The sequence below is a fragment of the Piliocolobus tephrosceles genome, chromosome 9 (assembly GCF_002776525.5).
Source record: "Piliocolobus tephrosceles isolate RC106 chromosome 9, ASM277652v3, whole genome shotgun sequence".
In the NCBI taxonomy this organism is placed as follows: Eukaryota; Metazoa; Chordata; class Mammalia; order Primates; family Cercopithecidae; genus Piliocolobus; species Piliocolobus tephrosceles.
In genome coordinates, this window is record NC_045442.1 from 84,350,621 (window position 1) to 84,365,372 (window position 14,752).

The 14,752-nt window shown below is 35.6% G+C and overlaps 1 protein-coding gene across 38 annotated transcripts in view; it reads right to left on the bottom strand.

The window, feature by feature from the left end:
- Window positions 1-3,045: 3,045 nt before the first annotated feature.
- Window positions 3,046-14,752, bottom strand: part of PTPN20 (protein tyrosine phosphatase non-receptor type 20) — a 92,361-nt gene continuing 80,654 nt past the window's right edge. For 31 of the 38 annotated variants that reach the window (XM_023230181.1, XM_026446806.1, XM_026446797.1 and 28 more), the window contains 2 exons: window positions 5,402-5,464; window positions 3,048-4,706 (listed from right to left, as the gene is read on the bottom strand). In XM_023230181.1, coding sequence (XP_023085949.1) covers window positions 4,641-4,706; window positions 5,402-5,464 — 129 coding nt within the window. In that variant the 3' untranslated portion in view covers window positions 3,048-4,640. Of the gene's footprint in view, window positions 4,809-5,401; window positions 5,465-14,752 lie in introns of all 38 variants that reach the window. The other 7 variants (XM_026446808.2, XM_026446800.2, XM_026446794.2 and 4 more) reach the window with 3 other exon arrangements.

The window sequence follows — 14,752 nt, forward strand, 5'->3', positions numbered from 1 at the left end:
TTGACTTGGACAGACAGCTCTTACAAGCTCACTGAGCTTGCTTTCTGAGGTTTTCTGGCTCTATTCTCCTCAATCACTTTTATAGGACCTTCTCTTTTCTTCAGCCCATTCTCTCCATTCTGCTCAACTTTGATTCTAAGGTTTCTCCTCAGTGTGACTCTGTTCTGGAAAGGAGCCTTGGCTGGTCACCTTTTAAAGCAGATAGGAGCTACACTGCTCTAACCGCTTCAGGCCCTACCATGTGCTCCTCGCACTTTTCCACTTTGAAAGTGAGCAATGCCCATCCAGTTTCAGACGCCATCCTCAACTTAGCCCCACCACACCTCCTAGTAAATATCTGTTGGATCTTTTGGCTATGTTCAGGTCTATCAGTCGGTAAATAAAACTGGTCCTTCACCAGAGTTTGAGAAGCATTGCTGAAGGAATCAGCAGAGGGAGAGATGAGTGTTAGAAGGCTTCATGGAAGAGATAGCTCTTAGGCCAGGCCCTGGAGGGCAATCACGGTCGAAGTGAATGTTGAAGTTCCCCAGCGCTCTGCCCTTGGCCTCCACCACACTTTCTCTGTGGAGCTCATCCATTCCCACGCCCTCAAACATCACTTTCAAGGCAAGCATTCCTCCATATCTGAGTTTTCAGCTCAGGAATCTTTTTTAACATGAAACTTGTGGAGACACTTGCATAGGTATAACAAATTCAGCATGAACCAAACAAGTGCATGACTTTCTCCCTAAATTTTGTCAATGAATCTTACAAGTTTTGTTGCATTTTTATTTTCATTCAGTTCCAAATATTTTGTAACTTCTAATTTTTTATCTGACTCATATATTATTTAGAAATATGCTGTTTAATTTCCAAATATTTTGGAATTTAAAAAATATCTTTACATTATTGCTTTCTAGTTAATTCCATAAGTATACTTTATATAGTTACATTCTTCTGAAATTTAGTGAGACTATGACCCAAAATATAGTCTTTTTTGGTGAATGTTCTATGCCCACTTGAAAAGAATGTGTATTCTGCTGCAGTTTAGGGTTCTATAAGTATCCGTTAGGTAAAGCAAGTTGGAAGGGTTATTCAAATCTTTTATATATTATTTTCTGTTTACTTGTTCTATCAATTACTTAGAGACAAATGCTGAAATCTCAAACTCTAACTATAGATTTGTCTATTTTTCCAGTTTGACCTTATCTATCAATTTTTGTTTCATGTATTTGAAGCTCTGTATTTGAAATGCTATCCATAGCATAGAGTAAATTCACAAATATAAATGAGTCTGTAATGCTCAACTCTATTTTGTTCCATTTATCTATCTATATATCCATGTGCCAGAATCAGATTGTTTTAATTACCGTAACTTTAGATAATACTTGGACTATTGCTAAGGCAAGCCTTTTCCCTTTCCTCCAGTTAATTTTTCTTTCTCAAAAATATCTTGGCTCTTTTCATACATTTACTGTTCATTTAGAATGTAAGCATCATCTGGTCACATTCTTGTTAAGTTTAATCTTAAGTATTTCATATATTTTATAAAATATACATTTTATATATGCCTGTTGCACAGAGATATTTTTCCTGTTGAAGATACAGAACAGGGGGTGGCAAACGTTTTCTTTAAAGGGCCAGGTGGTAAAAATTGTAGACTTCATAAGACATGTGATCTCTGTTGATACTATTCACTCAGCCATTGCCATAATACAAAAGCAGCCATAGACAATATGTAAACAAATGGGCATAAAGCTTTATTTACAAAAAAAGGCAAGAAGTCAGATACGGCCTGTGGGCCATAGTTTGCTAGTTGTAGATGAAGAGACAGACTAATAGATGTAGAGAAAGATTAATTTTTACATAGTCATCTTGTATCTTAACTTCATAAGTTTGCTAATATTATTTTTGAGTTGAGTCTCTTATCTCTATGTGAACAACATACAAACAAAAGATCATTTTGTTCTAGCTTTCCAATATTTACAGCAATTATTCCACTTTTGTAGTCTTACTGCATCAGCTAGATAACTGTGGAGCAATATTCAGCTACTGTGCTAACAGGAGGTATTGTTTTATTAATAGGGGGGCTCTATGTTTTCACCTACAAATTTGATGTTGCTGTTGGTTTCTAAAAATTGTTCTTTATCACGTTCAAATATCAAATACGATGCTTGTATTCAATCTTTTAAGATCCCTTCTAATTCAAATTGTTTAATTATGAAGTAATTACCAGTTTTTGATTGTGCCTATAGACAAATGAGTGTTCCAGTGAGCAATTCATCACCCCCATTGAATACCGATGACTTGTTTTTACTTAATAGAGACCTTCTGAATCTTTTTGTTCAATTACATGAACCTCAAGACAACATAGAAGAAAACGAATTCTTTCCAGGAATTAGAAAAAAATTAAGTAAGAAATAAAAGTTTTTTGCTTTAGACTTTTTAAAGGTGTTTTCCTTTGAGGTTTTTCGATAAAAATAAATCACTAAAATAACTTTTGAGTGCTAAAGGTAAACTTAGCTGGAAATTCAATAATGTTTTAAGGCGATTGGGGGTAAAAGGTCCAAAGGAAGGTAAATTATTAACTCTAATATGGACGAAAAAAATATATGATGTTTATTTCTGAAAAGCTTTGGTCTAACATGTAAGCCTCAAGAACATACAACTTTAAAAATACATATTTAAAGTTGAAAGTTAATAAATGTATATATGCTTATATTTAAATATTTTAAAACTTCCTTTAAATTAGCATTCATATACTCACAAAGGTGTCAATGAGAGTTTCATATTCACATTGCAGGCAGAAATTGATTCATTATTGATATAAAATTATTTCAATAAGTCAAAAGTTTTCACTTTGGCATTCACCTTCCAAGAATGAAGGGAAAACAAATGCAATTAGTATTCTATATTCACTCCTTTAATTTCCCTGGAAAACTAAAAATTAGTCCAGCTGTAAAAATATGAGGCATACATTAAAGAAGAGACATGTTTAACATCAAGCATTGTGGAATTTTTCTTTATAAGACTATTTCAAGGCCCAGATAAAAATACTTTAGGCAATACATAGTAAATATTTTATTTTAATAATAGCATAGAATTCTTCTGAAGAAAATTGTTATACATTATAGCTATTATTTTACAGTAACAGAGAGAAAATAAAATTAGAGATATAAATATTAAAGGTCAATTATCAAAATGAAATTAACACAGACTATTATTCATATGAACAATGTAAACAGAATCATCTATTTGATTTAACATCAAATATATTTTTGGCATATAATTATACTTAAAAGGAGAGTTATCAATTAGTCAATCAATTCAAATATACTTATTCAGCCAAAATAACAAAGTAAGGGTCTTAGAAATTCAAGATTTATAGATTGACATTAAACATTTTCTCAATAAATAGAATATTCTGATCTCCACTGAGTTAAACTGTATAAACATTCATATCTATTGTTTTATAGCTTATAATTAGGTATAACTGGTCACCAAAACTCCTTGCCCAAAATATCACTACTAATTGTACGAGGCAAAGTCCTATAATAAAATTAATGTAATAATGGCCCCATCTTTTCAAAAACAGAATATGGAAGTTTCCATTTTCATGACTATGAATCTGGTTTTCCAAACTCTGGTTCCCAAATCCAGTTTCTAAATATTTCAACAGAGGTGAGAAAGTAATGGAAATAAATGATATAATGGAACTCTGGAAAAAGAACTATCATAGATCTTAGTTTGAAAAATACATCAAACATAAGAGATACCATGAATGACTCAGAATTATATAATAATGCCTATGTCAAACTTTATGAGTTAGCTAAAGGGCAAAGAGTAAGAGGCAAGTTAAATGTAATATTTGCTTTTAACAAAGCAGACTAAGTAATATGTTAAGGGTTAGGGTGGGATAGGAAAGAACTCAGGCCTGGCAAAAATCTCCTCTTGGACTTTCTATATAAACATCTATTTCAGTTTTGGACTGTTCACCAAGAGGAGCTCTCCCCATCCGTGAAATGCTTCCCAGACCAACAGGTCCTTGTCTAGCTGCTGTAGGAAGGCAGCAGTGTGAAAATGTAGGAAATGGAAGCCAATTTGTGTCCAAAGTTAGTCCACCCTAACTGAACTCTTTTTAAACTGGGTTATTCAAATGCCAGCTAGAAGTACAGGCTCTAACTAAAGACCATGAATAGATATCTGTCTTAAGAATGCCTGGAAGAGGTCATGATGTGATCCTGTAGTTTATTGGCCTTATGTTCTCCCAGAATAAGAGCTTATAAAGTCCTGGAAATCCTCAGCTCTCTCCAGCCACCTTTCCAAATAAAATCTTAATGAATATAGTTTAAACCCTTTATTAGGCTCTGTAATCCCTTCAACCAAATAGCCAAGCTGCAACTGTTTTATGTAACATCTGTTTCACTGGAAAATGTGGGAAGGTATTTTGATATTGTCTAGCAAGATCAATGAGTAAATACTGTTCACCCCAAGCCAAATGATGCTGCCCTTCAGGGAGCTTTTAGAAAGAAAATAAATTGATAAACCAAGAAAGCAGACTGTATGCATAGCAAAGCCCTTCAGCACAGTGCGAACATGTTCTTTATGAGGAGGCTCAAAGCCACTTGGTAATTTCAAGTGAGAGGCAACAGAAGTCTTTCTTAATCCAAAGTCAGAAGTTTCCGAAGAACTTTAAGCACAATATCGTAACAAAAGTGATACTGCTCCTATATACATATATATAAAAAACAACAGAATGTTAAGTAATTGAATATCTGAACCCACTTTCAGAAAACACATTTGTAATTTTCAGTCACACTGGAAAGTTCCTAAAAAGAGCAAACATTTAACTATAAACACTTAAGAACTTTATGTGAATACATTTTTAAAACTATGAGGAAGATAAATGATCAAAATATAGTTCTTGGCCTAGAACTAGTTACCTTAAGGCTTAACATAACTGTTTTTTTTTAATCATTATCTATACTCTATTAATCTACTCTCCCAATGACTACTAACTAACCTGTGACATAAATAATGTCTTTTTGTGACATCCCAATAACCTTGATAGTTTAGTGGCAAGTAAATATCTCAAACTGCTATGCAGAAATGTTTTAAAAATAACTTTAGATGTTACTTAAATAGCATGGCATTATATGTGTTTGGACACGAGGAGACCTCAACTTCAGGCTTAGCTCCTCCCCTTCTATCTGAATGACCCCATGAAGGAGGCTTTACTGCTCTGAATTTAAAGTACTTGGTCAGGAATACCAGAGCACCAGAGCAAAACTAATGTCTACCTCAAACAGTAGGAATTCAATGAGATTATGTCAATAAAAGAACTTTATAAGTGGTAAAGTGTTAGGCAATGTTAATCTTTATATTCATTAATCTTATTATTATGTATGTGGTGAAAGCTTACCTTCGTTTGAACCATGCCAGAACGTTGTTCTCTCATTTGGGCCACTATATCCATAATGTTGAACTGTAATAAGATGACAGTAATTTTGTATGATCCACGTAGGGGGAAAAACACAAATTCACAGATTGCAACAAAGAGTAAAAGAGATGTCAAGATTTAACCAGAAAGATCTCATTTTCACTCACAAGAAAATATACTATTTTTGACTTACCCAATGGATAAGGAAGACTTATTTTAATAGGTTTTCAGGAGAAAGCAAGAAGCAAGAATTCATAATAAGAAATGCTCTCCAAAATAAGTAATAAATTTGCCCTTGTGTGTCCCCGTTTGTTGTCCAGAGGCAGAACTTAAAGCAGCACTGTAATTCTGGAAAGGCACAGAAGACTTTCTCTGGCCCCAACAATAGCATATCTGTTTCTTATATGAAGATCTCTGTCAACTCACACGGAGACCTGGAGCAACAGTTGACCCAACACTAGATTCTAGATTGCGTGTGGACACCAGTAGAGCTGGATGTGGTCATTGAGTTGATGCAAGCCTACAAAGGTCTGTTGCTGGTCCACAATAAGTCGAGAAACTGGGAGTAAGTGCTCAGAAACTCTTATGGCAATTTGATACTGGCACAGCACTGAGAAGTGTGCTCAGCTGAACAGGATATAGACCCGCTCAGGTGTTGCTGAACTTGCCTGGAGAGTCACATATGGTACAAGCTGAGTATTAGTCGTTTCAGCAAGACATTGTGGACACATGTAAGTTTTGTCAACTGTAACCGCAAAGCATATAAAAATAGAAAACAATAAGCATTCTTTTATTTTCATAGCTTGTCATTTTTATAATTAAAATTTTTAATTAACCTTTTTAAAAAACTTTTTGTTTTTAGAGACAGGGTCTTGCTCTGTTGTCTCGGCTACTGGAGTGCAGCGGTGTCGTCATATCTCACTGCAATCTCAAACTACAATCCTCCCTCCTCAACCTCCTGAGTAGCAAGAACTATAGGTGTGTGCCACCATGCCCAGCTACCTTTTTTATTTTTATTTTTGTAGAGATGGGGATCTCTCTATGTTGCCCAGGCTGGTTTCAGACTTCTGGCCTAAAGTGATCCTCGGCCTTGGCCTCCTAAGGTGCTGGGATTATAGGCGTGAGCCACCATGTCTGCCATTTATTTTATAATATAGATATACAGGAAGTTGTACAGGGTGGCCCTATGTATCTTTCACCCAGTTTCCCAGATGCTATCATCTTGTTTAACCAGATATAATATCAAAACCAGGAAACTGACATGGGGACAATCCACAAAGCTTAATTCAGATTTCACCAGTTTTACATGCAACTGTTAGTGAGCATGTGAACGTGGGTATGTGTGCATGTGTGCACACACAAAGCTCCATGCAATTGTATCATATGTGAAGATTCATGTAACTCTAACCACAGTCCCGATACAGAGCTGTTCCACCACAAGTCTTCCTCCTGCTATCCCTATAGAGTCACACTTAACCACCTCAGTCTCTAACCCTTGGCAAACAGTAATCTGTTCTCCTTCTCTATGCTTTTGCTATTTGAAGAAGAAATAGCAAAAGTCATTATATGAATAAAATCACACAATATCTAACCTTTTGTGATTTACTTTTTTCCCACCCAGAATAACTTGGAGATCCATCCAAGTTGTTGGTGTAACAATAGTTTGCTTCTTTTTATTGCTAAATAATATTCCATGATGTGGATGTGTGCCACTTTAACCATCAATTTGTTAAAGAACATCTGGGTTGTTCCAGTTTTTGGCTATTGCGAATATAATCTGCTATGAACACTTACATACAGCTTTCTGTGTGAACATAAATTTTGATTTCTCTGGGATAAGAGTGCTATTGCTGGGTTATATGTCAACTTCAGTCAGTTTTATTCCCCAAGAAACTGCTCAATTGTTTTCCACAGTGGCTGGTACCAGTCTACATTCCCAATGTCTCATACATATGGGTAATACATGAGCAATACAGTTTCTCCAGATCTTCAAATTCTCTAAATCCTCACCAGCATTTCTCCAAATCTTCATCAGCATGGGGTGCTGTCACTATTTTTACATAAGCTTTTCTAATAGGTGTGTAATGCTACTCCATCCTGGTTTTAATTAGCATTTTCCCAAGGGCTAATGAAGCTGAGCGTCTTTTCACACGCTTGTCATTTGTATACTCTCTTTGGTGAATTGTCTGTTCATGTCTTTTACCCATTTCTGTTTTTCTTTTCTTTTAACTATTGATTTTTGAAGGTTCCTTATAAATTCTAGATCCAAGGCCTTTGTTGGATATGTGCCCTGCATATAGTTATTCTCTAGCTTTTTTTTTAAATCCTCTTCATTGGGTCTTTCACAGAAAATAAAATTTTAGTTTCTTTCCTGCTAAGATCAGTGATGGCAACATTGCCTGGTCTCACCACTCTTATTCAACGTAGCACTTGACATTTTAGTACAGTAATAAGACGAGAAAATAAGTAGGATGTATACAGATCAAAAAGAAAGAGACAAATCTATATGCATATGGCATATGCATGACTGTCTATGTAGAACATACTAAAGAATCTTAAAAAAAAACCTACAAAACCTCTAAGAATAAGTAAGTTCAACAAGATCATAGGGTACAAGATCAATAAATGAAAATCAATTGAATTTCTACATACTAGCAATGAGTATGTGGAAACTGAAAGTTCAAACACAATACCATTTACAATTGCTCCAAAGAGAATGAATAGGGTAAATTCAACAAAACATATACAAGATCTATACACTAAAAGTGACAAAATGCTGATGAAAGAATTTGAAGAAAACCTAAATAAATAGAGATACTTACCATGTTCATGGACTGGAAGATTCAATACAGTAAAGATGTCAGCTCTCTCCAACTAATCTACAGATTTAAAGCAATTTCTATCCAAATCCCAGCAAGTTTTTTTTTGTAGATGTAGTCAAACTAATTCTAAAATTTATCAGGGAAGGCACAGACCCCCTAGGATAGCTCAAACAATTTTGAAAAAGAAGAATAAAGTGGCAGAAATCATTCTATCTGATGTTAAAGCTCACTATATCACTACAATAATCCAAAGGGTGGTACTGGCAGAAGGATAGACACACTGATCAACAGAACAGAATACAGAACCAGAAATAGGACCATACAAATATGCCCAATAATTTTTGACAAAGGTACAACAATAATTAAATGGAGGAATAATAGAATTTTCAATAAATGATATTGAAACAACTAGCCATCAATAGGCCAAAAAATGAATCTTCACCTAAATTTCGTAATTTATTAACTCAAAATGGACTATGGACTTAAATGTCAAATATGAACTAATATAATTTTCATAAAAGAACACAAAAATTTATTCAGGCCCTCAGCTAAGTGATGAGCTGTTAGACTTGATATCAGAACAGGATCCATAAAAGGAAATACTAATAAAATACAATACCATCAGAATTAAAAACTGTTACTTCTTTAAAAGCATATTTTTTAAAAAATTATAATTTAAGATTAGGCAAATTATGGAAACACATTAGAATTACTAATTTTTAATCAACTTACTGACTATAAAACAAGCATCACTGGACTGTTTAGTCAGAAAAGACACAGCTTTCCGAATGTGGCTGTAGTAGTTAACCAAATAATGAAGACAGAAATGACTGTAATGAAATGAAGACCAAGAGTTATATAATTTTCACCTGGAGTTATGATTCCTCATATATTGAGTTTTGTAGTCATTATTGATTGTGAAGCTCTAAAGATACACTTTTGTTATTTGCAAAGATGTATTGGTTAACAAAGCAAAGGAATCATTAAGACTTAATTGTAATTTACATAAAAATTAATTAATTCAAAGAAAAAATAATTGTCTTAAAGAGAATTAGATTAAAAAGACAAGAGAGGACTTCCAGTTCCAAAATAATAGTGTAGAAGCAAGCTGGCTTCACTTCTTTACAAAGAAAACCAAAACCAAATATACAGCACTTAAATTACCAACAACAATATCCCAGAAATCAAATATGAGGAGAAGACAGTTCCTGGATCCATAGACATGGGGAAAAAACTCTAAGCAGGCAGTAAGATAATTGGGTTTCTACATCTGCAATGCCCATCCCTCCACCTTGCCCAGAACCAAGTGTGCAAAAAGTCTCCACCTGATTCATGATTTCTATACTAGAAAAGGTGACAGCCAGGTTTCCCACCATCTGGGTTACCTGGCAGGAAACCTGTCCTTACCTCAACCCATAGGAAGCACTACACATGCCTGAAGAAAGAAATATCCTGAGAACAGTCAGAGACAAACAGGTGAGGTGGGACTACCATCCCCTGCCCTTGAAACTCTGGTCTGTAACTCAGCTTGGAGATGCCAAACCAAAGTGGTTGTTTAGTAGCACCACATTGCAGAAGGTATGTTGCACAGGACCCCTGGGCATGGATCTCAAGCCACCTTTCCCACACTGCCATGAAATCCCCTTTGAGACTTTGCCTAATTGGGATGAGCAGTTCTCTTGTTGTTTATTGGAGCCAAGACAAACTTGGTCATAAGTTGACATCTAGTGCCAAAAAAAAAGGCAGCAACTTAGTACCCTGCACCCCCAACACCCACACACACAAAAAATTCCACAGGTAAATTACAAAGAATCTATAAGCAAACATATTCAATAAAAAACAAAAATAAGCCAGACAGAGAACACTGGAATAAATAACTAATCCTTCATTCAAAGACATCAATACAAGATATATACTTCTTGCACATCCACAAGAAACTGCAGCCAACAGAAAACCATGACCTCCCCAAATGGATAAAGCAGGAACAAGTGACTGACCCTAATGAGATGGCCATATGAGAGCTCCTGGATCAGGAATTGAAACTAGTATTAATAGCTTTGAGGAAATTCAGAAATCTCCAAGGTAACAGAAAACCAATTCAAAAATTTATTAGACAAATTTAACAAAGAGATTGAAATAATTAAAAAATCAAATAGAAATCTTGGAGCTCAGAAATATATTAGCTGAACTGAAAAATTCATTACAACCTCACAATAATAGAATGAATTAAGCAGAGGAAAGAATCAGTGAGCTTGGAAACAGGCTATTTGAAAATACGGTCATAGGTGAAAAAGGAATAAAAAAGAATAAAGATCATCACCAGATAGACAATTACCTCAAAATACCAAATTCAAAAATTACTGGTGTTCAAGAGGGAATCGAAGAAGAGCAAGGGGTAGAAAGCTTATTCAAAGAAATAATAACAAAACTTTCCAAAATGCAACAGATATAAAGATTCAGGTATAAGAGTGTCAGAGAACACCAAACAGATTCAACCCGAATAAGGCCACACCAAAGTATATAATAATAAAACTCTCAAAGCTCAAGGATAAAGACAGGATCCTAAAAAGTAGCAGGAGAAAAGAAGCAATTAACATATAAAAGAGTTCCAATTCATCTGACAATTGACTCTCAACAGAAATCATATAGGTCAGGAGAAAGTGGGATACATTTTCAAAGCGTTGAAAGAAAAACAAAAAAAACCTGTTATCCAAGAATACTGTATTCAGCAAAGGTACTTTCAAATATGAAGGAATGATAAAGTATTTTTCAGATAAACAAAATCTGAGGATTCACCACCACCAGACCTGACTTAGAAGAAATGCTAAAGCGAGTTCTTCAGAAGGAAAAAAAAAAAAAAAATACAAAAAAAACCACACATACACATTCAAAAAGAAAACTTTTCAAGGCATAAAATCCACTGGTAACATTAACAACATGGACAAAGCCAGAATACTCTATTACTGTAATGATGGTGTGCAATCCATGCCTAACTCTGGTATGAAGCTGAAAGACAAATTCATGAAAAGCCATAATAGCTATAGCAACCTATTAAGAGAAAGGTAATATAAAAATACATAAATTTAGATAATAAGCAGTTGAAATGTGGTGGGGATGGAGTTAAAGCATAGAGAATTTTTTAAAAAATTTTCTTTGTTTGTTTCTATTCTTTACTTTGTGATCTAAGATAAGTTGCCACTTCTTTAGAACAGCTTCTTGAGATCCAGTCAAGGCAAAAAGAACTGGGAAGTCCCCAAAGATGTCTGCTGGGCAGAAAACCCTAGGCTATGGGTGCCACATCAGCTGTGCACCCACACCAACACTGCCCTGCCTGGAGATCTCACACCCTTGACCTACTGCATCAACAAACCATCTGTAGACCTACTGCACAATTAGCTCTGACTCCCAAGCACAGAGGACCAGCAGGCCTCCAGCGTGCTGTGGATCTCTTGGTGACCTAATCTTTGGCTCAGGCTGCCCCAAGGGCGGAAAGAGCACAGGCTGCCAGGGTCCCCCTTGGGGTTAAAGAGATGTGGGCATGGTGCCAGTGACTGGAGGGGGCTCCCCTAAGGCCTGTAAATGGACCTGGCAGGGGATCATCACTACCCCTTCCTACCCCTACTGCTGCAAATATGCTGAAATAAAAAAGAGTTGTGTGCCAAGGGTCTATTTGCCGACCATTACTCTCAAGCACCATCTACTGGATTGAAGCCTAAATTACAACATCCTAAACTCTTCCAGTATACACTGCCTGTGAAATCCAGTGCCAGAATCTAGCTACAAGTATTAATAAATATTCCATACAGAGCGTTGGCCCTCTGAAATCACCCAGAAATAAAGCCAATTGACAATACTCAGCTTATGCTACAGTCAAATCCTCAAGGGATATAAAGAATATAAAAACAAAAAGCCTCATCAAAATGATAACAAATTCAACAAGATAAAAGAACACCTGCCCTCTCAGAAGAGAAAGATTTAGTGAAAGAACTTTGGCAATTCAAAAAGTGAGTGCCTCCTTATCTCCAAATAATTGTACTAGCTCGCCAGAAATTGTTCTTAACTAAATTGAGATGGTTGAAATGACAAACATAGAACTCAGAATCTGGGTGGTAAGGAAGCTTAATGAGATTCAGGAGACAGCTGAAACCTAATCCAAGGAATTCGGTAAAATGATCCAAGAGTTAAAAAGCTGACAAAGCCATTTTAAGAAACAAACAAACTGACCTTCTGGAATTGAAAAATTCACTACAGAAATTTCATAATACAGTTGGAAGCATTAAGAACAGAATAGACCAAGATGAGGAAAGAATCTCAGAGCTCAAAGATTGGTTCTTCAAATCAATTCAGACAGACAAAAATAAAGAAAAAAGAATTTCGGGCCGGGCATGGTGGCTCATGCCTATGATCCCAGCACTTTGGGAGGCTGAGGCGGGAGGATTACTTGGGGCCAGGAGTTCAAGACCTGCCTGGCCAACACGGTGAAACCCCATCTCTATTAAAAATACAAAAACTAGCAAGACATGGTGGCACGTGCCTGTAGCCCCAGTTACTCAGGAGGCTGAGGCATGAAAATTGCTTGAACCTGAGAGGTGGAGGATGTAGTGATCTGAGATAACGCCACTGCACTCCAAACTGGGCAACAGGAAAGACTCTGTCTCAAAAAAAAAAAAAAAAAAAAAAAAAATTGAAAATGAACAAAACCTCCAAGAAATAAGAGATTGTGTAAAGAGACCAAACCTATGACTCACTGTCGTTTCTGAAAGAGAAGAAGAGTAAACAACTTGGAAAACATATTTGAAAATATAGTGCACAAAACTTTTCCCAATCTCACTAGAGAAGTCAATAGGCAAATTTAAGAAATTCAGCAAAATCCTGTGAGATACCATACAAAATGACCATCCTCAGGACATATAGTTAACAGATTCACCAAGGTCAATGCCAAAGAAAAAATCTTAAAGGCAGCTAGAGAGAAAGGTCAGTTTACTTACAAAGGGAATCCCATCAGGCTAGGAGTAGACCTATCAGCTGAAACTTACAAGTGAGAAGAAACTGTGGACCTATTTTCAGCATCATTAAATAAAAGAAACTCCAAACAATAATTTGATATTCTGCCAAACTAAGCTTCATAAGCAAAGGAGAAATAAAATCCTTTTCAGACAAGCAAAGTTAAGAAAATTCGTGAGTACTGACCAGTCTTACAAGAAGTCCTTAAGGAAGTGCTAAACATGGAAATGAAAGAACAGTACCTGGCACCACAAAAACACAAGTACGTGGCCCACAGACACTATAAAGCAAATACACAATCACGTCTACAAAGCATCCAGCTAACAACATGATGGCAGCATCAAAATCTCACATGTTGATATAAACCTTGAAGGCAAATGGTCTAAATACCCCACTTAAAAGGCTTAGGATGGCAAATTGGATTAAAAAAACAAGGCCCAACCATCTTCTGTCTTCAAGAGACCCATCTCACATGTAAGAACACCCACAGGTTCAAAGTAAAGGGATGGAGAAAGATCTATAATGCAAATGGAAAACAAAAAGAAAGCAGGGGTCACTATTCTTATATCAGATAAAACAGACTTTGAACCAACAATGATCTAAAAGGACAAAGAAGGGCATTACACAACGACAAAGGGAACAATTCAAAAAGAAGACTTAACTATCTTAAATATACACACAGCTAACATTGGAGCACCCAGATTCTTAAAACAAGTTCCTCTGGACCTATGAAAAGACTTAGTCCACACAATAATATTGGGAGCCTTCAACACCCAACTGACAGGATTAGAGAGATCATCAAAGCAAAAAATAAAGAAATTCTGGACTTAAATTCAACACTTGACCAATTGGATTCAATAGACATCTATAGACTAGTCCACTCCAAAACCATAGGATATACAGTCTTCTTATCTGCACATAGAATATACTCTAAGATCGACTATATACTCAGCCATAAAGAAAATCTGAAAAATTTTAAAACACTGAAATCATCTCAAGCATACTCTCAGACCATAGTATAATAAAAATAGAAATTACTACCAAGAAGATCTCCCAAAACCACACAATTACTTGGAAATTAAACATCTTGCTCCTAAGTGACTTTTGGGTAAACAAATGAATTCAGAAATCAAAAAAATTCTTTGAAATTAATGAAAACAGAAACAAAAACAAATCAAACATTTTGGGATGCAGCTAAAGCAGTGCTAAGAGTAAAGTTTATAGTGCTAAATGTCTACATCAAAGAAGTTAGGAAGATCTTAAATGAACAATCTGATGTCACACCTAGAGAAACTAGAAAAAAGAATGAATCAATCCAAAACTAGCAGAAGAAAACAAATAATCAAAATCAGAGAACTGAATGAAATTAAGATGCAAAAATGCATACAAAAGATCAACAAAACAATTTTTTTGTTTTGAGACGGAGTTTCACTCTGTCTCCCAGGCTGGAGTGCAGTGACACAATCTCGGCTTACTGCAACCTCTACCTCTTGGGTTCAAGCAATTC